Source organism: Dermacentor variabilis, chromosome 3 (assembly GCF_050947875.1).
Source record: "Dermacentor variabilis isolate Ectoservices chromosome 3, ASM5094787v1, whole genome shotgun sequence".
Taxonomy (NCBI): domain Eukaryota; kingdom Metazoa; phylum Arthropoda; class Arachnida; order Ixodida; family Ixodidae; genus Dermacentor; species Dermacentor variabilis.
In genome coordinates, this window is record NC_134570.1 from 237,421,112 (window position 1) to 237,446,806 (window position 25,695).

At 44.2% G+C, this 25,695-nt stretch overlaps 1 protein-coding gene across 6 annotated transcripts in view; it reads left to right on the plus strand.

The window, feature by feature from the left end:
• LOC142576737 (uncharacterized) overlaps positions 1-25,695 on the plus strand; it is a 142,255-nt gene that overhangs the window by 112,962 nt on the left and 3,598 nt on the right. For all 6 annotated transcript variants that reach the window (XM_075687018.1, XM_075687016.1, XM_075687014.1 and 3 more), the window contains one exon: positions 23,537-23,597. In XM_075687018.1, coding sequence (XP_075543133.1) covers positions 23,537-23,597 — 61 coding nt within the window. The remainder of the gene's footprint in view (positions 1-23,536; positions 23,598-25,695) is intronic.

A 25,695-nucleotide genomic window follows, 5' to 3' on the forward strand; every position in this document is an offset into this window, starting at 1 on the left:
ATCCTGAAGAAAGCCACGTTTGCAGTAACCCCATGTGCAGCCTCTGCGGGGGCAACCCCGTCACCGCGGACAAGGAGTGTACAGCGAGATTCAAGACGCCATACGGCGTTCGTAAACGGCGTTGGGAACGTCAGCAACGAGAACAGTTGCAGCAGCAGCCGAGGGGGCCATCGTGGCAGCAGACAGCGTGTCTGGCGCCGAGCGGGCGTCGCAGCCGCTCCCAGACAAGGCGACGGAGAAGCACGAGCGATGCCAGGTCACCATCGGCAGCTGGGGCTCGCAGGCGAGAATCTCGTTCGAGGTCCAAGTCGAAGACCCGGCGGAGCAACGGCGCCGAGAAGCAGGTGGGCTGGGCAGCGGGGTCTCGCGTCGCTCTTGGCAATAGCAATTTCCCTCCCCTCTCCTCCTCCTGCCCTTCCAAACGCAACGAGTGTAGACACTGTTTGGAACCCAAGGAGATGATGGAGAGGCAGAACAATCAAATCAAGAGCCAAAACAATCAGATAAAAGCAATGATCGAGCGCATCGAGACGCTCAGTAGAACAAAGAACAGTGATGATGACGTCAGTGCAGTTAAAAGGAAAGTACCTAAGAGAGACACCACCAGCCCCGCTCTAGCGGCGATGAAGCTTATCACGCCACCGGCGCTGGTCACGTCACCGGCGTTGACGCAGTCAGTGACGCAAACTTGACAGACAGAAACGGCAGTGGTTGCCATAGAGGAAGAGAAGGACGAGGCCGCCGTTCCTCCGACAATGGAGTCGCTCAAGAGCATGCTTACACAAATCTCCAGTCAAGTTACTCAAATGTCTGCGCAAGTGAACAGTCTAACAGTAAGGATTTTTGGCAACAGCACCAGCACCCAGCGAACATAACCACTTACTCTGCTGCCGAAACTGTGCAGATACGACGGAGAGCGGTCTTCATCTGGATCGTCGGAAGTTGCCCGGCCCCATCGGACACGGCGGGCTGCCTGGGTTCCCCTGCCCCTCGTGACCGTTCTACTCCTGTTCTACTGCGCGACCGGCTTCGCACGAAATCACTGCTGCTATCATCGCTGCAAGCATCCAGTGCGCCTGCGCGCCTGACGGAGCCATCGACCATATAAATATCGGAAGCACCTGGCGAAGCGTTTCATTTGGCAGCGGCAGCAGCACCCAGCGAATATAACCACTTACCCTGCTGCCGAAACTGTGCAGATACGACGGAGAGCGGTCTTCATCTGGATCGTCTGAAGTTGCCCGGCCCCATCGGACACGGCGGGCTGCCTGGGTTCCCCTGCCCCTCGTGACCGTTCTACTCCTGTTCTACTGCGCGACCGGCTTCGCACGAAATCACTGCTGCTATCATCGCTGCAAGCATCCAGTGCGCCTGCGCGCCTGACGGAGCCATCGACCATATAAATATCGGAAGCACCTGGCGAAGCGTTTCATTTGGCAGCGGCAGCAGCACCCAGCGAACATAACCACTTACCCTGCTGCGGAAACTGTGCAGGTTAGTTCGTACTGACATTCTTCTTCTTGATGGTGCTTGTGCTGCGGCCGCTGCCAAAGACCTGTAGTGTACTTTCATGTGTCGGTTCCAGCGACACCTTTCCGCAGTGAAAACCATGTCTAACGTCTGCTGCACCTGTAATGTGGTCTTTCTTGAGAGCGAAGGACGCGTAGTTTGTTCAGAGTGCGCACACGAGTACCATTTCGGAAAATGTGCGGGGCTGGCGGAAAAGTCTTTCAAAGAAAAATCTGACGCTGCAAATAAAGCGTGGCGATGCCAAGATTGTCGGAGCCCGGCGTCACATGGTAGCTGCAGTGATGAAAGCAAGACCGATGCAGATATAAAGGCTATCCTTACATCTATTAATCTGAAGCTTGAAAGCCTACCAGCCCTCGTAACTCGAGTGGACGCCATAGAAGAATCTATCACGCACATGTCTGCCATTTTTGAACATTTAAAGAACACAATGGGTGTGCAAGAAAATGAGATTAGAGTGCTTAGAAAGAAGGTGCAAGAACTGGAGGAAAGGGATAAAAACAACTTATCAGCTCAAGTACAACTTCGACGAGCAGTAAATGATCTTGAGTTTAGAAATAGGCAGCTTAATTTGGAAGTTCATGGTGTTCCTTCTCTGAAAGATGAAAACTTGCTCACGATATTGAATGAGGTTGCCGATAAGCTCAAGGCACCTCATCTTGTTGAACAGGACATTGCCTCGGCACATAGGCTGCCCGCTCAGAAAGATAAGATACCCGGCATAATCGTGCGCTTCACAAGGCAGGCGATCAGGGAATCGTGATTGAGTAAGAAGAACAACCTAAAAGACAGTAACCCACATATCTTCATCCAAGAAAACTTAACCAGGCACAACCGAGAACTGCTTCTGGCAACAAAAAACTGGGCGAAAGAGGCCAAGTTCAAATATGTATGGTATACCCATGGGAAGGTTCTTGTGAGTGTGACGGATGGGCCAAACGCTATTCATATTAAATGCCTTGAGGACCTTCATTGCCTTCAGCCAAAATGAAGTGTGTACTGAGTGCTATACTTAAGGGAAGAGGGCAAAGATGTATAATCACACTTTTTACTCACCAGATGACCTGGACATTATGGTATCTAATTTTAGGTCTCCCGCACTAAAATGTGTACACCTAAACGCAAGATCTGTCCGCAACAAAATATTTTCTTTAGAAGAATTCTTCACTAAATTTTATTTTAGCTTTTCTGTTATTATGTTCAGCGAAACATGGAGCACGAACGAGAATGACGTTTTCAGAATGAAAGGCTAGAATACGTACTACATCAACCGCCCTTGTGGTCGCGGAGGTGGCACTGCAATTCTCACTTTGGAACAAATGGACTGTGAACTGTTTGATTCATTTAGCATAGTGACTCCAGACTATGAAGTGTTAACTTTAATTGCAGATAAAGAAATATATTCGGTCTGTTATCGGCCGCCAAATGGGCATATTTCAACATTTTTTTATTTTTATGAAGGCTTTCTTTCATTTGTTGTAGAAAACAAGTATAAGCTGATCGCCGCAGGTGATTATAATATTGATATGGGTGTTAACACACTTACTAGTACAAATTTTAACAACCTTTTCTTGTCATATGGATTTGACAACGTTATTAAAGAGCCAACAAGAATAACAACTGAATGTGAGTCATTACTAGACATTTTCATAACAAACCTTTCATCGCAAGATATAATAGCTGGTATCCTATCATGTTCCATTAGTGATCATCTTCCCGTGTTTCTTTGTTTACAAGTTGCCCGCACTGTAAACTGTTCGTCTGCTGACAGTTTTTACCAGCCAGTAACCGATACGGCTCTTGACGCGTTTAGGAATGAGCTGCTTCAGACTGGCGTGAAGTAATGAATAGTCATGATGCTAACAATGCCTACAATGTTTTTTTAGATACCTTCAAAAGATTGTACAATGCGCATTTTCCTGTTAAAGGACGTAAAAAGAGTAGAAAAATTCGAAAGCCATGGGTCGCACATGAACTGTATCAACAAATGAGAGGAAAAGATAAGCTCTACAGACAGTTCTTAAACACCCGTAATCCTGATGATTTGGCCGTCTTTAAATGGTATCGGAACCAACTAACGAAACAACTGCGTACTGCACGTAAAGAGTACTTCTCACGTTTTTTGGACGACAAATATGTGCCGATTGAGTTGCTGTGGGACAAATTAAACACGCTATTGCGTCGCGATAACCAACGTACCTGCATTTCTAAACTAACAATTGATGGCCAAGTTTTGCACGCGCGGAACTGGCTGATGCTTTCAATATTTTTTTTTACAAATATTAGTACGCTAGGAAGCTCCTGAAATGCATGTCAGTATATCAGCACGCGGAATGAAAAATCAATATTTCTACTGGCAGTGAATCTACAGGAAGTAATTTCAACAATAAAAAATTTAAATAACAGCAGCAGTAGAGATATCGACGAAATTCAACTAAAACCAGTAAAGTATGTCGCAGATGTCCTTGCACCAGTTCTAACGCATATTTTTAATAAATGTTTGACGACATCGACATTCCCAGTGCAAATGCAAACCGCAAAACTCGTAGTGCTTTTTAGCAAGGGAAGCCGAAATGAATTGGGCAATTACCGTCCGGTGTCTATCTTACCTGTATTTTCTAGCCCCTTGAAAAAATAATACACTGTAGGCTTGTAAACTTTGTTCATCACTGCGAAATAATAACGAAACACCAGTTTGGGTTTAGGAAGAATATGTCTACAGAATTAGCTCTGCTTCACCAGAAAGAGTATATTTTAACTCAGTTTGAACGCAAGGCAATAGTACTCAGCCTATTTGTCGATTTTTCCAAGGCATTCGACCTGGTGAATCATGATGTTCTGCTGCAGAAGCTGGACCTTTACGGTATACGAGGGTGTGGATTACAGTTATTGCAATCATATTTATCTCATCGATCTCAAGTAGTCCAAATAAACAACACGCGATCACGAGTGCTGCCACTGCCTTGTGGTGTTCCACAAGGCAGCATATTGGGCCCCTTGCTATTTAACCTATATATAAACGACATTGTTAACATTAGAACGCCAAATTTATTATATATGCAGATGATACCAGCATACTTTTTTCTGGTAATAACATCGATAAACTTATCACTGATTGCAATGATACCATAGTCAAACTGCAGCAATGGTCCTTATCCAATTACATGAAGATTAACGAAAATAAACAAAAGCAGTGGTCTTCCGGCCGAAAAATAAACCTGTTCCTCCTCATGCCGATATTATTTTAAACTCTCACCCTGTTGACATTGTTGACCAGTTTAAATGTCTAGGTGTGATATTCACTACCAATCTGTCCTGGGAACCGCATGTGAATTTTGTATTAGCCAAACTTGCTCGAATAACCGGTGTAGTCGGTCGTCTCCGGTACATGCTTTCTACTAAAACAAAAATATTGGTCTATAATTCTCTTTTCTATCCACACGTCAACTATTGCCAACTTGTATGGGGCACAACTACTTTCTCTAACACACAAAAAATATTCCATATGCAAAAACGGTATCTACGCCACGTATACAATGCTCGTCATAATGCGACCACTGCAGAATTCTTTCACAGGGCACATGTTATTACAGCTCAAAAGCTATACCGCTACCGTTTGAGTGCTCGGTTTAAATATGAAGTGAAAAAAAATATTCATAGCCTCGATGCCTTGGCACATTTAGAAAGAAATGAGAAATCTTACAATACTAGACGTGGAGCAAACTGGAAGGTTGCTGTACCACGCTTGAATTCTGGTATGGAACATTTGTGTTTCTCTCTGCCATCTCTTTTAAACTATTATCAGTCACTGAATTTTGATTTATTAGTTGCTCCACTGTTACATTTAGAGACCTGTTTGCTCATTGACTAACCTGATTTCAGCTATTCTGGTGTTTGTTTTTAGCTAGCTCAAGACTTTTTCTTTTCTTCTGCATTGATGAAGTGTCCTGATACGCTTATTGCTTGTTCATTCTTTTGTGTTGACTGTGTTTGATTGATCTGGCTCAGGACGTTTTATTTTATTTATTTGCTTTGATCAAGTGTCTCGATTTGTTTATCGCTTGTTTATGCTCTGGTGCTGTCTAGACGCTGCCTTATATATGGGTCTGCGGACTCGTCAAGCCACCAAGTGGCAGCTTTTTTTCCGTAGCCCCTCCATCTGTAGCACCTGATGGAAAACAAAGATTTGATTTGATTTGAAATGCAGTCAACTCTCCGTTAGAGCATGACTTTGGATGCGAAAAATAAGCATCACACCGTTGCCTAGATGAAGTCATCACGACTTAATCTACGAGTCAGGCCGCGAAAAGTTGGTTCCGTGCGTAAATCTACCGCTCCAAAAGTAGAAAATGACGAAGACAAAGGAAAGCAAAAAGAGACTGCGACGTTATTTTAATGGAACTGTAGGAGAATTAGAAACAAGATAGGGGAGTTACAACTATTCGTTGATAAATTGGACCAAAAACCGGATATCATAGCGTTACAAGAGACCAACGGCCGGGCCAAGCTCGCGGGATACATTACGTATACGGACACTAGCGAAAAGGGTACTGCGATCTTGGTCCGCAGTAACGTGGCGGCCACACAGCACGTGACCGCTCAGCGAGGCTGCGAAAATACGCTCATCCAAATTCACACCAGAAAAGGGGGGGGGGACAATAACTTTTTCGTCCTGAAAGCTTATTGCCGACCGTCCAGCAGGGTCATTGACTTTGAAGGCACCATATTGGACTGCAATAAAGAAGCAAGAACAAGACCGATTTTAGTGCTAGGAGATTTCAACGCCGCCCACACGATGTGGGGTTATAAATATTCGTCCAAAAGAGGCAACCAATTGGTTAAAGCTATAGAGGATCACGACATGGAGGTGGTTATCGAACCGGGCGTACCGACCAGGACAGGCACTGGCACGGTCAGACACACCACTCCTGATCTGACGCTAGCTCGGGGAAACCTCGACGTAACTTGGCGTAGCACAGGGGAAAATCTTGGCTCGGATCGCGATATAATTTGTGTAACCCTCGGGGGACCGACATCAAGGCGAAACTGGGTCAAGCCAACATTACAGGCTGGGACCAGTTGCGTAGAAGAGCAGACAGTGAAGGCGAGGACGCAGACCCAGACACCAAGACGTATGAGGCGTGTGCCAGAAAGCAACGCGAATTTGTAAAAAAAAATCACGCAGAAGATTACTACGACCACGCAAATTCCCTTCGTAGACAGCAGGCTTAGTGCGGTGTGGGCGGCCAGGCACGGTCTTACTCGAAGATGGAAGAGGCAAAGACATAACAAGAAGCTTCGCAGACGTATATACGCGCTCAACAAGCAAGTGATCGAGTATGCGGAACAACTATGCAGGGAAAGCTGGATGAAGAGGTGTGGCGACCTGCAAGGCACACTGTCTACGAATAAGACTTTGAAGTTGTTGCGGCACCTCATAGATCCGTTAAAAAGCAAGAGCGCATGCGCTCGAGACCTCACAAGAATGATCAACAGTTACGACGGGGACGGGGAGAAGCTCATTCGTGAACTCACAAGTAAATACCTCAAGATCGAGAAGAGCGGTAACCCGACTCACGAGTATGAAGGCGATAGCAACGTCGAGATGGAGGAAGCCTTCACCGAACTGGAGCTGGTTGCGGCCATCGATGAAAGTGATCAAGGCAGCGCACCGGGAATGGATGGCGTTACATACAAGATGATAAAAATATGAGCGACAAAAGCCGAGCTGGACTGCTAAACCTCGCCAACGCGTCCTGGGAGAAGGGTTCGTTACCAACAGAATGGAAAGAAGCGGAGGTGCATTTCATTCCCAAGCCGGGAAAAACACCCCACGCTGACAATCTGCGGCCCATTTCCCTCACGTGGTGTGTAGGGAAGGTGGTCGAGCGTATTGTGTTCAAGAGACTACACAGACATTTGGACGTCACTGATCAGATGCCACCGACCATGTACGGATTCCAGAGGCATCTGAGCACGCAAGACGTCTTGGTGCAACTACACGAACTGGTTATCAAGCAAGCGAAGACCCCTACGCCAAGAGCTATCCTGGCACTCGATCTCAAGGGGGCCTTCGATAACGTCACACACGAAAGTATTCCCCGTAACCTACGCCAAACGGGATGCGGAAAGCGAACATTCATATATGTGCAGTATTCCTTAAGCAATAGAACGGCAACGATCAACATTGGAGAGGAGAAGTCGAAACCGATAGCACTGGGATACAGAGGCACCCCGCAAGGATCGGTTCTTTGGCCGCTTCTCTTGAACCTGGCACTCCTCCCTCTCCCGGCTTTGCTTCAGGACATACAGGGCATAGATCACGCTCTCTATGCAAACAATATCACTGTGTGGACGTCGAGGCAGGGTAGGGCAGGGTCGGAGAGTTGGATGGAGGAGACCCTTCAGAGAGTGCAAAGACCGTGCACGAGTTCGCTAAATCGTGCGGCCTCAGTTGCTCGCCACAGAAGTCAGAGTTACACGTCATCAAGCCAAGAAGAAAGAAAGGAGACCTAGAGAACGCACGCATCACCATCGACGGTACGACCATAACACCAATCACGCAAGCACGTATCTTGGGTGTCATCTTTCAGAACAATGGCAAGGCGGGGCGTCGGTTGACAAAATCAAGATTTCAACGGAATTAATTTCGAACATGATCAGAAGAGTCATAAACCGACAAAAGGGATTGAAGGAGGACGATGTCCTGACGCTCGTCCAAGCCTTCGTGACGTCGCGCATCGTTTACGCGGTGCCGTACCTCAAGTTACTGAAGAAACACAGGGACAAGTTGACCGTCATTATAAGCAAGGCAACCAAGATGGCGCTGGGCATTCCGAAGCGTTCTTCGACCGACAAGCTTTTCGGCATGGCCAAGCACAACGTCGTCGATGAGTTAATAGAAGCTCATCTGTCTAATCAAAGAGTTCGACTCAGTCAGACGTCGGCGGGACGTCGCGTTCTTGCCAAGTTGGGCTGGCAAGAGGCAGAGCGGAAGGAAACGGGGCCGTTACCCAGGTTGTGGGTGCATAAAATCCACCGTAAGCCACTGCCTAGAAACATGAGGTCGGTTTGTAACGACGGCCGAAGAGCGGCTCGTACAGCGGCCTTGACGGAGACTTTCGGTCAAAAAGTAGAAGAGCGAGAGGGGGTCACTCTCTTCACAGACGCTTCGTTACCGAAGTTTTCATCGAAAGCCACGCGGGCAGTTACGACGCGGGATGTGCTCGTAACCTGCGCCTCCACCAAGACGTCTTTTCCGGAGGTGGCAGAAGAGGCCGCGATAGCGATAGCACTCACGCAGCCCAAGGTGGGAAGAGTTGTCACCGACTCGCAAAAGGCGTATAACAACTGCAGAAAGGGGTGGGTGTCTCTTGCGGCACTACATATTCTCAAAAGTAAAGGCGACGTAACTGAAAGGAAAGTTAAGTTAATATGGACACCGGCTCACTCTGGGCTGGAGGGCAACGAACTTGCCCACCAGTTCGCCCGAGAGATTGAACACCGGGTAGAGGAAGGTGAGCCACAGTCCATAATTAGTTACAGAGACATTACGAACCATTATAAGACGGAGAGGCGCCGTTACCCCGATCCTCACAGATCGCTTAGCAGAGAACAGCAAGCGATCTACAGGCGGATACAGGCAGGATCCTTCCCGCACCCTTACCTTCAAAACAAGGTGTAGCTGGAAAGGTACGAGGAGGATTGTAACTTCAGCAAAACTCAGTTAGGCACGCTCCAATACGTCATTGGAGTATGCGATTTCATCGCATACTCCAATACCGTATTCCAATCCGTACTCAGTACTCCAATCCGTACTCCGTACTCCAATACATACTCCAATACTCCTACCTGTCCCACTACCCTACCTCATCCCTCATCCACCCTTACCGAGCGATGGGAGACCTTGCTAACCAGCACCGCCCTGGAAGACCAGCTCGTCCTGATCTCCAGGAGCCAGGCCGCCACGGAAGGATATGGGTCCCGTGAAGAGGGAACCACTTCCATCGCCGGTGTCTAAGATGTCGAGATCGGCTCAATAAAGTTTCTCTCTCTCTCTTTCTGACTGCCAAATGGTTATAAATCCAACTAAATCAGTAAGTATGTCTATTACAAGAAAAAAGAAGATCCTGCAATTTCCTTTTAGTAAACATAGCAACAAGCTTAAAAAGGTAGAGGAGCAGAAATATTTGGGATTATAATTTAGAAGTGACTTAAGCTGGAACAGACATGTAGAAGAAGTAAGAAGGCGAATAATGCGCTTTGGAGCCTCAGGCGAAATTTACACAGAGCGACCTCTGAAGTTAAAAACTTGGCCTATAGAACACTGGTCAGACCAATCAATGAGTACGCGAAAATTGTCTGGGCTCCTTACACACAGAAAAACAGTAAGAAACCGGAAAGGATTCAGAGGTTTGCTTCTCGATTCATCTGCAACAAATATGGTCGACTTCACTCCCTTTGAAAACGATGTCAGCTTGCAAATTTTTTAATTTAGAATTAAGAGCTAAGTATGATAGGCTTAAGTTTCTGCTCCTTATTATCCATGAAATAAAAATTATTAGGACGAACTATTTTGAAATTTCTACTAGTGAATCTTCTAGACATCGCCACAACATGTATATTCCCTCTCATTGAGTTGTTGGATGGGTATGGGTTAAAAAAGACAGCCATGAAATATGGTGTTCGAGTAATCTTTTCAGCAAAGAACTCCTTAAAAAACATTTGCAATCTTGTCAATAGACCTAAACAGGCGTCCAAAGCTACATGCCGCGTCAAACACTCGGGGCAGCTTGTGGCATCCTCGGCGGGAGTGGTCTATGTCATCCCACTTTCGTGCGGCAAAATGTACTTTGAGCAGACGGGACGCTGCCTTAACATCCGCCTTAGGGAGCGCCAAGGTGCGATCAGGAATGAAACAGGTTCCAATCTGGCCGCGCATTGTACAGTTTCCTCATGCAAACCCATGTTTGAACAAACGGAAATACTGTATCAAAATATGCATCAAATTAACCGCGAGATTGTAGAGGCCTACTTCATGCATGTGAACTCAGGCTCATGCGTCAGCCAGCCTTCTATCACTCTACAGGATAAAGAAGCTGATTTTTTGAATGGCAAGATAGGCTAACACCCTTGTAAACGTCATTTTACACGTGTTTACATTTTCTGTATATTATAGTCCGTTGCTTCAAATAATAAACCAGTTGTTAGTCTGCGCTCGTGTTGTGTACTTCCTCTCGTCCTTCGTCCGGGTTGCGCTGCCCATCCATAGGAACACGTTGCATATGCAATCTCACTAAAGTATAGCATGGCTTCAGATCTGAGCAAAAATTCAGATGTCATGAATATGATTCATCAAAGGCAAAATAAGCATAAGTACAGGCAGGGGAGTGCACGAAAAAGACAAACAAAGCAAAACAAACTGAGAATGGCACCATCCAGTTTCACATATCTGTTCCATGCACGTGGATTTTGCATGCGACTATACATTTACTTGCACAATGAACCAACTGCCTAAAAGCAAACCTTTTTTCCTACTAAAGTGGTTAAGATGCGCTGAAGTGAGAAAAATTATCGCACTTAGAGAATCTTCACCTCAAAACAAGTACATATGCGTCTAAGAAGATTAGTGCATCACCTCACTGTGGACTCTAGCTTAAGTCCAGAAGATCTATGTCTACAGAAACTATGAAACTAAGGGGCTTTTGCTTAACACTATATGTTCACGTACGTCAATTGATGACCAAGTGGTCTACTCAGATGCTCTCAGTTCTTTGCATTGAACGCATCTCTACCTCCACTAGCATACTTCGTTGACAACTAGTTTGCAGAAACCACAATTTTACATTTTTTTAATAATTTTCAAATCCAAGTGACTCTCCGGCTTCAAAGACGTAAGGCGTTTACCACTGTGCAAACAGTTAAAGGTCTTAATTGCTCCTTGCCTTCGCTTCGGAAGGCACAAGCGGTTCTAACGAACTCGTTTCGTGAGCATGCGCGTAAACGATAATGACTTCTCAAACATGGGATTCTCTTCCCCCAATGCTTCCCCTTTTTGGAGCCTAAAAGGATGCAATATTTTGAATAAAAAACCAGTCAAAAACACAAAGGACAACAGGAGAGGAGAGCGTACTACATCACTTTATTAGGTGACGACTGCATTAGTACAACCTCGGTGCGCTTACTTGAAAAAGAATTTGCATTTCTAGGTCGGTCGCGATAGAAGCAATATCTTGTTTTTTCAGTCTCTGTGATTAGCGATGATGCGGTTGCGCATGATATGCTGGCCTTGCTGGGATTACACCGATTATAATAAAGCTCAGTTGATACTCCAGTTGTTGTGGTGTGAACCTCTCCTCTTCTCCTTTGTGTTTTTTGACTGATTTTTTTCCTTCAAGTATTTACCAACTGGCCCGGATTTCAACCCTTCTGCATAGGATGCAATACTTCTAAAATTAGGTGTAAAAATAGATAACAGAGAAGACACGAAAATCTGTCTGCTTGATGTCAGCATTTATAATACAGATTGACCGTGGTTTGTATTTCCACCCTCGCATTCACGCGATGTGAAATGTTAGATGTATGCAAACACATAACCAAGCATGAGTGTTTGCTTTTTATTGTGAACACAGACACCGTGCTTATTGCAAGCACGTATCATGTGACTAAGCAAATACGCACTTTCATTGTACCACTATTTTTATCACGTGGATAGCACTCGGATTCCTGATTAATAAGAACATAGCTGGTAACATACAGGAATTCTATAGCATTAGCGAGAGGGTGGAAAGTCTTGTTGTGAAACTTAATAAGAGGTACAAAATGAAGGTTATAGAAGTCTACGCATCTACATCCAGTCATGATGACCAGGAAGTCGAAACCTTCTATGAAGACGTGGAATCGGCGATGGGTAAAGTCGAAACAAAATACACTATACTGATGGGCGACTTCAAAGCGAAGGTAGGCAAGAAGCAGGCTGGAGACAAGACAGTGGGGGAATATGGCATAGGCACTAGGAATAGCAGGCGAGCGTTATTAGTAGAGTTTGCGGAACAGAATAATATGCAGATAATGAATACCTTCTTCCGCAAGCGGGATAGCCAAAAGTGGACGTGGAGGAGCCCGAACGGCGAGACTAGAAATGAAATAGACTTCATACTGTGCGCTAATCCTGGCATCATACAAGATGTACATGTGCTCAGCAAGGTGCGCTGCAGGGACCATAGGATGGTAAGAACTCGAATTAGCCTAGACTTGAGGAGGGAACGGAATCAGCTGGTACATAAGAAGTCAATCAACGAGTTAGCAGAAAGAGGGAAAATAGAGGAATTCCAGATCAAGCTACAGAACAGATATTCGGTTTTAACTCAGGAAGAGGACCTTAGTGTTGAAGCAATGAACGACAATCTTGTGGGCATCATTAAGGAGTGTGCAATAGAAGTCGGTCGTAACTCCGTTAGACAAGACAGCAGTAAGCTATCGCAGGAGACAAAAGATCTCATCAAGAAACGCCAATGTATAAAAGCCTCTAACCCTAGAGCTAGAATAGAACTGGCAGAACTTTCGAAGTTAATCAACAAGCGTAAGACAGCTGACATAAGGAATATGGATAGAATTGAACATGCTCTCCGGAACGGAGGAAGCCTAAAAGCAGTGAAGAAGAAACTAGGAATTGGCTAGAATCAGAGGTATGCGTTAAGAGACAAAGCCGGCAATATCATTACTAATATGGATAAAATAGTTCAAGTGGCTGAGGAGTTCTACAGAGATTTATACAGTAACAGTGGCACCCACGACGATATTGGAAGAGAGAATAGTCTAGAGGAATTCGAGATACCACAGGTAACGCCGGAAGAAGTAAAGAAAGCCTTGGGAGCTATGTAAAGGGGGAAGGCAGCTGGGGAGGATCAGGTAACAGCGGATTTGTTGAAAGATGGCTGGCAGATTGTTCTAGAGAAACTGGCCACCCTGTATACGCAATGCTTCATGACTTCGAGCGTACCGGAATCTTGGAAATACGCTAACATAAACCTAATCCATAAGAAAGGGGACGCCAAGGACTTGCAAAATTATAGACCGATCAGTTTACTGTCCATTGCCTACAAAGTATTTACTAAGGTAATTGCAAATAGAATCAGGAACACCTTAGACTTCCATCAACCAAAGGACCAGGCAGGATTCCGTAAAGGCTACTCAACAATAGACCATATTCACACTATTAATCAGGTGATAGAAAAATGTACGGAATATAATCAACCTTTATATATAGCTTTCATTGACTACGAGAAAGCGTTTGATTCAGTCGAAACCTCAGCAGCCATGGAGGCATTGCGGAATCAGGGTGTAGACGAGCCGTATGTAAAAATACTGAAATAAATTTATAGCGGCTCCACAGCCACCGTAGTCCTCCATAAAGAAAGCAACAAAATCCCAATAAAGAAAGGCGTCAGGCAGGGAAATACGATCTCTCCAATGCTATTCACAGCGTGTTTACATGAGGTATTCTGAAACCTGGATTGGGAAGAATTGGGGATAAGAGTTAATGGAGAATACCTTAGTAACTTGCGATTCGCTGATGATATTGCCTTGCTTAGTAACTCAGGGGACCAACTGCAATGCATGCTCAGTGACCTGGAAAGGCAAAGCCGTAGGGTGGGTCTAAAAATTTATCTGCAGAAAACTAAAGTGATGTTTAACAGTCTCGGAAGAGAAGAGCAGTTTACAATAGGTAGTGAGACACTGGAAGCGGTAAGCGAATACGCCTACTTAGGACAGGTAGAGACTGCGGATCCGGATCGTGAGACTGAAATAATCAGAAGAATAAGAATGGGCTGGGGTGCGTTTGGCAGGCATTCTCAGATATGAACAGCAGGTTGCCATTATCCCTCAAGAGAAAAAGTTATAACAGCTGTGTCTTACGAGTACTCACGTACGGGGTAGAAACCTCGAGGCTCACGAAAAGGGTTCTGCTTAAATTGAGGACGACGCAACGAGCTATGGAAAGAAGAATGATAGGTGTAACGTTAAAGGATAAGAAAAGAGCAGATTGGGTGAGGGAACAAACGCGAGTTAATGATATCTTAGTTGAAATCAAGAAAAAGAAATGTGCATGGGCAGGACACGTAATGAGGAGGGAAGATAACCGATGGTCATTAAGAGTTACGGAATGGATTCCAAGAAAAGGAAGCGTAGCAGAGGGCGGCAGAAAGTTAGGTGGGCGGACGAGATTAAGAAGTTTGCAGGGACAACATGGCCATAATTAGTACATGACCGGCTGGTTGGAGAAGTATGGGAGAGGCCTTTGCCCTGCAGTGGGCATAACCAGGCTGATGATGATGATGATATCTGTTGAGAGGCAAGAGAAAAAGCAGTCCCTTCTCACAAAACTAATCAGCTTTTTTTAACACATTTCTAACTTGTCAATGACATTTGCTCCTATGTGTTGGTATCCAGAGAGCATACTTGATTTTGACGTTCCCATCAGAGAGATTACATAAATATACCATGTTAAGATGACGGCCAAGAGCAGGTGAAAATTTGCATCTTGGTGTGACATACTGTGTTTTGATTTTGTTGACATTTAGTCAAATGGTACACCGAATATACCCACTTTCTAGTTTTTATGTCCAAATTGCATGGCAATGTAGTTTGATTCTTTGGCGTGCGCTCCTCTGCACTACGTGAAGTCTCGCTGGGCTGGCTATTTGACATACTTGTGTCCTTAAAGCTGGCTTCTTTCGCTATATAAAGCGGGTGCCTGAAAAATATCGTGTGCAAAAGTCAAAACGAGGACATGGTGTAAAATAGCATCAAGCGAATCAAGGTCATGGAACTAGAAGAAAGTCTTTGCTATTCGTCTCTTTACTGAAATGCATATGAAACATCTAAATGACTGCAACGGTCAACTGTTAAACAAACTTCAATTTTTCGATTTAAACAAAGAAGAAATAACCGACAGTTCATCCTCGTTCGGCACCAATTTTAACATACTCCTGCTAATAAATAGAATATTGGTCATTGTCAGATGTCGTAGGTCTGTCATTAGTCTGGTGTGTCGCAAACACCACTTGTGACGCATCCTAAATACCCGCCCAGTGTGCCCCCCGAACCATCTGTGGTTGTGGCACTGCTCAAGCCCTAAGTTGAGGATCATATATGCAAACATGATGCTCAGTAAGGATGAAAATAGGGTCCACCAGTTTAATGAATATGACAGGATGTGCCTAAGGGAAAGGGCAACAGGGCTTGTTATGGCAAGCTTACCAACATTTCAGTACTTGGGTAAGTTGGTGCTTACTTAACATGTTGGTTTCTAGCGCTAGAAACTCGAAAAAAATAAGACAGTGAGAGGCAAAAGTAAGGGAAAGACGAGGCCTGCGTCTAAGCTTATTAAAAGGCATGAACTTATTTTCATTTATATGGTGCTCAATGGAGGTCATTTTTGACAGACTCGACTACTGCTGCAGTTTGAAATCCAGCATTTTACATTCTTGAAGGCATGTAAAAGTTGCAGTTCGACCGCAGTTATTAGCTTATTAGACAAACTCTTTGTTTTGTGTACTACAGACGACTGGTAACACAAAATTAAAGCAATGTTTTATTTTGACACTTTATTACTTGCAGCAGTTCAAATATCACGTAAAAATTTCTACAGCAGAATTTTTTGATCAGGAATGCCCCCTCCCTCCAAAAAATAAGAGCCACTATGCCAGTATCACAGAAGTGAAAGCAATGCCTATAGCGTAGTTCACTAATTGTGAAAGCAGAATGATGGGTTGCTTTCGCAGGAACGAGTTCAACTTTGATTAACCATTTGCAAAAACTCCTTTGCAAAATAAAATGCTACCATAATATGCTGCTGCATCTGTGGTGCCCTATTTCGGCTATGCATGCAAGTGGTCTAGGATAAATTCTTCTTGGGTAAGTTGGTGCTTACTTAACATGTTGCTTTCTAGCGCTAGAAACTCGAAAAAAATAAGACAGTGAGAGGCAAAAGTAAGGGAAAGACGAGGGCTAGACTTACGACTGTTTGTTCCAAAAAACAGAGCATCCCGTATACACACAGAAATGCACATGCGCAATCCCATAAAACAAGCAAAGGACGTCAGTCAGCCGAAGGCATTGTTGTCAATCTTTATACGCTTAGCAACCTGATTTCCGAATCATAAAGCGTAACAGAAGTTTGACTCACGCGGGTACACCAGCGGTATGGATATGGAAGGCCTCTAAGAGATCACGTGCAGTTTTGTTTTTGCTTCTGCCTAGGATACTGACGTTAAAAAACAGTGGCCATTCGTATCTTTCTATAAAATACGTGCGTGCTGTCTCATTCGGTCGTTGTCGCAATGCCCCATTTGCCTAATTTAGCACTTGCGACAGCTGAGCGGAATCAGGTAAGCCACTCCAATGGAGCAATGCACGTAACACTTAACGAGCTTTACTGTACACCCATTCATATAGGGCCACCCGTGATTCGGGGGCAGAGACGGGCCAGTTTGTTCGGGATAGAGAAGACCGCAGGTACTCCATACCTATACGCCACATTCTTGAGACTGTGACTAACTCTGTGAAGGTACCTTCACAGAATAAAGCCAGAAAATTTTCTGGCCTGATTGGAAGGCTGTCTCAAAAGTACTTTTATTCTTTTTGACAATCAACTGTACTTACAGTTAACTGTACTCACCTAGCGCCTCTGCTACGTGAGCTATTTCTTTCTGAAATTGATATAACCCTCGACAACTGCTTTAAGAACACGCACGTAATAACGGTTTTTAGATATGCAGACGATTTTGTAGTCATTTTTGACAAACAGTGTTCTTAAACTGACAATGATGAAATCAGCGCAGTTTTAAAGCTTTTTAAACTTCATGACAAGGGCCTGTGTTTTACCGTTTTACCCATGAGATTCCGCTGGAGAACGTACTGCAGTTTTTTTATATAGATATGATGTTTTCAAAAGACCATTTTCGTTGGTACTACTCATGCTCCAAAAAGAGCTGTTACCATACGATTGCGCCCACTCGAATATTGTAAAACAAGGGATTGCAACAATCTGCCTGGGGCCTGCGCTTAAAGTATGTCTGTTCATAGGATCAAGACGAGTTTTGAAGATCAGATCGAGCGGCGTTTAAAAGCCGACATTTAAAAGCCGGCTAACCTCACTAGGTGTTGACGTCAGTGGGGGAACATTGCTCCGGAAGGGGAAAGGCAACAAAAAGCCTAAGGAGAGCGACGTTGTTGAATGAAGCGCTCGAAAAAAAGCACAAATGATCGTGTACCTTCACAGGGTTAGCCACAATCTCAAGAAAGTGGCGAACAGGTATAGAGTATCTGTGGCCTTCTTCGCCCGAACATGATGGCCCATCTCTGCCCCCGAATCACGGGTGGCGTTACGAACGGGTGTGCAGTAAAGTATGTTAGATGGTACGTGCATTCCTCCACTGGAGTGGTTTACTTGATTCCGCTCAGCTGTGGCAAGTGCTACACTGCGCAAACTGGGCATTGCGCCAACGACCGAATGAGAAAGCATGCAAATATTCTAAGGAAAGGTACGACTGCGCATCTGTCTGCACACTGCAGGTCTTGTCTCGACTGTGAACCATGGTGTTTTTTATGTCAGGATCCTAGGCAGAAGCAAAAATATAACCCCACGTGAACTGTTAGAGGCCCTCCATATTCATACCACTGGTCTAGCTTGCATGAGTCAAACTTCTGTTAAGCTTTATGACTCGAAATTCAGATTGCTAAGCACATAAAAATTGATGACAATGTCTTCGGCTGGCTGATGTCCTTTGTTGTTTTATGCATTTGCACAGGTGCATCTTTGTTGGTATATAAGATGCTCTGTTTTTCGGAATAAACAGTTCTAAGTTTAGCGCTCGTCATTCCTTTCTCCTCTGTCTGCTTTTACTCAAGTTTTATGCGCTAAAAAGCAACACGCAAGTTCTCACAGCGACATATAGTCTCCGAGAATGGGCTACAGTGTGCACCACCCTGCTTCAGAAACTGTGACGACATTTGTCTGCTCCTACAAAATTAAGATTTCACTACGTTTTGCAAATCACAGAAAAAACTTCTATTACAAAGAAATGTACCACATTTCAATATATTTAACGAAGCCGAGTAGCCGCTTGCACTTATAGAAGGTCACATAATTGGGCATCTTATTTTTTGTTATGCTTTTGCCACATGAGGGTGCCAAAGGTCATTTTTTGCTAATTGTCGAGTATCGAAAATGCAAATCCTTGTCTAATGAGAAAACAGTGCTCGTTTCAGACAATATGAGACGCAATTTTTCCATCAGCGAGGCTATCTCTATTTACGTTCTGAATGGTTGTCTTTTGAGAGACAAGTAGTTTCATGGCCTAAATGGAATGAGAAAGCTTTGGATGAGGCACAGTATGGTACTAAATCAAATCTTAACGAGTGCCTATTCAGTCTGTACTTATCCCAGAAGCTAGCTAATGACCTAAAGATCCCTTTGTACCAGAATGGTGTGTCTACGACAAAAGGGGCTAAGGCTAGCAGTTAGGCAGTCACAAATATTAAAGCGTGTTGTGACCTCTGTTTCCCACTTTTATTAGCATGGTTGACACAACACGTTATAATATTTTTAAGAAAGCGTATTTTGGAGCACGGCGTGCCCAACCACTTTTGTTAGTTCAGGGAATATTGTTTCTGGTCCTTTTAGGGGATTGGTTATACATTATTCACAGCACAATACGTTGTCTTCCTAAGAATGTCACAGACAATTGCATATTTTAGGTTGACCATATTAACATGTACGCAATTTACAGCATTGCTTCAAGGGTACCACTATCTATTCAGGCACACATAAGCCAAGTTCTGCAGTCAACCTCATAAGCAAGTCTCTATAAGTAATGCATATTGGCGATTTGACAGGATAATAAGAGGGAAAGGTGAGACGGATGCTCCTGTTATAAGAGAAGCAAAAGCTGAGTTGAAGCTTTATCCTGTGTCATATGCAAAAGGGCGGAGCATGCCCAGCTTTCGGTTACATTCTCACTTGTGACCACTGCAACATGCTGACTGACATGCGTAACCAGCAGTTTGTTGTACCACATTTTCATAACCTGCAATTTTTTTTTACCTCTGAAGAGATCACCCTCAACCTCCATGCTGCGCTGCACTAGAGAAGCATTATAAACTGGCAACATTTAAATATTATGCTGCATGGTTTGTTGCATGCTTCAGGAATTTACTTATTATACACATAACACATAGGCTCCAGTTGGAGTATTGTGTTAGGTGGCAAGAAAAAAATTCTGAACAAGGAGAACATTCAACAACACAAGTCAGAGAAAAGAAGAAAAAGTAACATACTCTAATAATGGGGCTATGTATCTGGCAGCTAGCTTATAAAAAAAGCAATTATGAATGTTATACTACTAGTAGCACTTAGGAGATGAAATGTAGAATTGCATGCTTCATACACTTCTAAGCAACCTTTCGTGGCTTTTTGTTTTGAAGTCCCTTTCTCTGTAGTATTATAGAAATGAATACCCCCTCCAAGAACAGAAAGAAAAACATGTAATACACAGTAGTGTAATACAGAATAATGTGATACACAATAGTGAATACTTAGGAAAATGTAATTAAGAACATAGAGTCTATGCGGGCACAGATGTTAGAAGTCTACCTGAAAGCATAATAATAAAGGTGGGCAAAGCTTTTCTGCTTTTGTCGGGCAACTTGTAGCAAGACATAGAGGTAAAAGGATATACCTGCCTCACAACACAGTCCCCCAAAATATCTGTCACAATACAGTGAGTAGGTATATCATGTATACCTATGTAACTTGATCAAACTGAAGGTGGGCCAAATTCTAAATATACGATTCTAGTAGACCGAAAATGGACGTTACGAATATGGCAGCTACAGCAAAAGTGTGGTACCTTATTGTTGTACATCATGTCTTACCTGCGAACCTGTGAACATAGAATTTTGTAAAAATGCTGCAGACACCAAATTCTTTGTTGGGGGCATAGCATACATATTTTTAAAGCTCGCTCTCAGCACCCCCATTTTCGCATACACTTGCACACATTATTAATAAAGGGAAAATCAGACATCCACCTGTTCGTAGCAGTTGCTACAAAGGAAACCCATACGGATCCCTCGAAAGGAAAGCCTCACCGTTGAAAAACAAAATTGTCCTGGTCTGGTACTCGAACCCAGGACCACCACCTTTCCGGGACAGCCGCTCTACCATCTGAGCTAACCAGGCGGCTAGCAGGTGGCCGAGCGTAGCCGAATTTCCGAAGTCGGCTACCCCGCAAAGGCAGAAGCCCCGGGTTCGAGTACCGGACGAGGACGAATTTTTCTTCACCTGTGAGGCTTTCTTTTCGAGGAACCCGTACGGGTTTCCTTTATTTCCTTTATTTTCCCTTTATTAATTACTTCTCTCCACCTAGTGCGTTTCCGCAGAACTATTACGTCACACACACATTATCAACCATAATTTAACTTGTGCCGCACAGAAAGCAGCAGCGAAGTTGAAACCAGTAACTGACAACAATGTTTTTTTTAGATGACAGAGCTTTTTCAGTGTGGATCCTGCTGCCGCTTTGGACTGCTTCAGGAATTTATCTGACCAAACTTCCCTAAAGCAAATGCCCCTCTGATGTTCTCGTTAGACATATTGCATTGCTAATTACGAAGCAGTACAAGTACCATTACAATTATTTTTTACATTCATTTAACAATGGCATGCCACCCATCTCTCAACAGATTTAAAACATCTTAACCAACACAACTTCATTCTCTTTCTAAAGTGACATTCATAAAATTGTAAAATGAGCCCACATTTGTAAACCCATGAAAAATTCAGGAGTTTCCAAATGTGGATGATAGCAACAAAATATGCAGCCCATGTAAGTGGCAGCCACTGCTTTGTACACAGCTTGTCATTGCATGCCCATCAGATACTTTGGCGTGCTCTTGAGGCTGCAGAAGTGCCGCAGGTGCATACGTGGAGGTGCCTCTGGTTCACAAAATCTTGACATCCCTAAACAATAAGAAATGTTTAATTTATTGTAATCCCTGCTGAAACAGCAAACTTTTTATATCACGAGATCACGTTAGATTTTGAAAAAGTCTCATACAACCAGTTACATGAAGCTGCATCTGGTTGTGCAAATATCCGATTGTTCCATCACAGGCGGTTATATAACACGTAAATCAAACTGTAGCAAACATGAATCTACTATGAAAAGCTTCACACAAACCTACATCCGTGTAAAGTGAAATGTAAATTGTACTATCACAAAATTCTTTAGGACATGAAAAGCGTCCCAAAACCTAGTTTGTTTATCCGGCGGAACAAAGCACTGTACCAAAGGACGATGCGCTCAAAATTACAATACTGAAAAGATTTTTGGATTAAAAAGAAACATTGCTGTTGTAATTTCGGCTTCTCTGCAAGATCGAAACTCTTTACAAGTACACGAAAACACACAGGACACTAATACACGCCATCTGACGACACTCTATAAACAGAAAAATTTCCATACAAGCTAACGATCTGGCCATGCGTCGACACAGCAATCGGGTACTATCTCGCGCAGCTGTTAGCTGTGAAGACATCCCATCCACGTACTACTTCTAGAAATGCCTATACCATTTCTCAATGAAACATTATTTACAAAAACAGTTGCTTTACTTGCTTGAATTTTCCCCCATTTAGATCAAAGAACCCCCCGCGCTAGCGTGCTTCAAAGGTGAAAACAAATAAACCAAAGATAAAACTGTTGGCAACATCAATACGCTTTAGAGAGGTTTCCATTTTTTTTTATAAATGTGCACTGCGACATGAAGAACAAACATTTGAAAAGAACATTGATAATTCTTGTTTCTTCACTAATCCGGATTCGGTTGTTGTATGGATCTTGCGATACGTACAACAACGCACAATTCTCGAACCAAGACTGCAAGAATGCAAGCAAGCGACTTACCTTTCTAGGCGTACTCGGGACACGCTCTTTTTAGTGTCACAGGTGCCGCGGCATCGACTGCACCGACGGTCCTTCCGGCGCACACACTGTTGAATTTCGCATCAACTACAGGACGTAGTAGCACAACTTTCACCAGATTCTTCCGCACAGTGTGATACGATGCGAAAGTGCCAGAGGAGGAGATCCTTTTCATGAGCCCGGAACAAAGAAAGTGCGAAGGGTCATATCTACAATATTCGACATCGGCGCACCACACGAAAGATACTGCGGGCTACAGTACGCGGTCCCAGGGGTTTTGTGATTATCAATGCATACAAATGCACCACAACTTTTCTAGGCACGCCGTACACACGATTAAACTACTACCTCGGACGGCGTCTATGCAGCGCGCACTCACATGTAGCGACAGCTGAAGACGGGAAAATAATATTACCTGTTACTTTACCGCCGCCACCGGTGCCGCCATCTATAGGCCGCCACCGAAAGCGACCATGAATGTATGTGGTTTAGTGGCGCAAGGGTCAGATATGGCCAAAGAGCGCCAAGACAGTGTTAGTGATTTCGCGGTGGAATGATGGGTTCTGTGACGAAGATGTGACTTGGCTGTAAAGTGGCCTAAAAATAGTCGCTGTAAAGTGCGTAAAATCTATGTGCTATAAAATTATGGCGATGATTAATGACGAGCACTATGAACATTAAAATCCATCGTAGATGGATGATGCAAAATATAAAATATATAAGATGGTAAAATTTCTTGGAGCACTGCTGCCTCGCCAGAGCCCTTGAACCACAAGGGCCTAGAGGCATGTGCTATTCAAAATAATTATCACAGCGCCATCCCCTGAAGAGAGGAGACGCTACGAACATGTGGGGCTAAAAACATGTAACACAACATCTTTCAGATAACTTAGGACCGCGTTGGCGTCAGACAGCGGTTCTGGGCCGAGTAACATTACTGGATGAAGGGGGATCTGCTGCCGGTATGCTATGGGAAAATGTTTCTTTCTTTCATATTTGGCTTTCCGACACTCCAGAAGGACGTGGAGGACGGTGAGCCTCTCCCCGCATCTACCGCAGGTTGGAGGCTCGTTTCCGGTGAGTAAAAAGTTATGTGTGCCAAATGTGTGTCCTATTCTTAGACGACAGAATAGGACATCTGTCCGGCGTGATTTTGTTACGGAAGGCCAGAATCCTAACTGTGGCTTTATCACGTGGAGCTTATTATTTGTTTCCGCGTCCCATAGGCGTTGCCACTGGTTCCGTAGTTTCCTCCGTAAGAAGGGCTTCAGGTCTGTGACGGGAACTGCAGCGGTGTGATTAGCAGAATGTGATGCAACTGACGTGGCCATCTGCTCCGCCACAACGTTACCTTCGATGCCCCTATGACCTGGCACCCAGCATATGATGACATGCTGATTACCTATATACGCTTTACACAGAGCAGAATAGAGTTCGTTAATTACCGGATTTTTGTGGTTAGAGAATGCCATCAAGGCCTTCACAACACTAAGGGAATCCGTACATATGACTGCTTTCTGGAGTTTTGATTTTCTGATATGTTTTACAGCCAACAATAGTGCGTAGGCGTCAGCCGTAAAGATACTAGTTTCCGCATGTAGTACATCGGTTTCCGAGAAGGATGGCCCGACGGCTGCATAGGACACCCCGTCGTGTGACTTCGATGCGTCTGTGTAGAACTCCGTGCAGGAGTGTTTGTGCTGGAGTTCCCGGAAATGCATTTGGATTTCAATGTCTGAAGCGTGTTTCGTAACTTGCATGAAAGATATATCGCATTGTATGAGCTGCCACTCCCAAGGAGGTAGCAGCTTGGCTGGATGCATTAGGCGAAGTTCGAGGAGTGGAACACGCATTTCATGACTAAGCTCCCTCACACGCAGCGAGAAAGGCTGTCTTACGGAAGGACGGTTACGAAACAGTGTACCATATGTCATATCATTAATGGTGTTAAAACAGGGATGTTCAGGATTAGAGTGGACTTTCAAAAAATATGTTTGGCTGATGTATAGTTAGTTAATTCGGGTTTAATGGCGCAAAAGCAACTAAGGCCATGCTGCGCCAGCCACAAGATATTAAGAATTCAAATGTTAAAGCAGTGGAAGGTGCGTTATATTAGAGTCTGTGTAAAAAACCGGTTTCTTCTAGAAAGCTGAACAAGTCAGCGAAAGGCACTAGCGGTTCATCTCCGAGTATTGAGGCGGGGTGTAAAGCTGTGTGTAAGTTATAAAGGTTCTGTAAGAGCTTTTGCCTCTGTGTTTCAATATTTGGACATGTCATAATAATGTGCATTACGGTGAGTGGTTCATGGCACTTCTCGCAAGTTGGCGGGTTTTCGTTTTGGAGTAGAAAATTGTGTGTCAGGTGTGTATGCCCGATTCGGAGTCTACATAGGATCACCTCATAGAAGCTTTGCTGGTGACAGCACGACTTCCATTCTCTAAGGACGGGTTTTATTGTGTGTAACTTGTTATTTGTGCAAGAGTCCCATTCTAGTTGCCACTTCAATGTCAGGGCCTTTTGAATAGCTCGGATACTGTCTTTGTATGGAAGTGTTGTTTGCGTTATACCTTTGTGTGCTGCCATGAACGCGCATCTATCTGCAGCTTCATTCCCTGGTATCCCGACATGGCTTGGGACCCAGCAGAATCGTATGGTTCTTCCGTATTCGTTATAAGCCAACATGTTTAGGATGTCACCAAGTAGGGGTTCGGACGCGGAGTTAAGGTTTAGAGCTCTGAGTGCGCTTAACGAATCGGTATATATGATAGTATTCGTCTTCTTGTCACTGGTAATTTTTTTAACTGCCGTCCATATTGCGAAAACTTCGGCAGTAAACACTGAAGAAAAACTATTTATCCGAATGCTATTTTGCCAATTTTTCGTAATTATACCGACACCTACGTATTCTTGTGTTTTGGAGCCGTCGGCGTAAAATTCCGTGTAATGTTTATATTTTTCTTATATAGCTCGAAACTCTTGTATTATGTGTTCTTGTGGAATGTCTTTTTTCTTTAGATGTGTTAGTGTCCAGTCACATAGCTGCGAAAAGTTGTACCATGGTGGCAATCTTGGTGGCCTTTCCGCAACCTGCAGGGCTTCGTGAGGAACATCATAAGCCTGACAGTATTCTTCGTATCGTAAGATTAGTGGCCGAATCATGTTCGGTTTGCTTGTG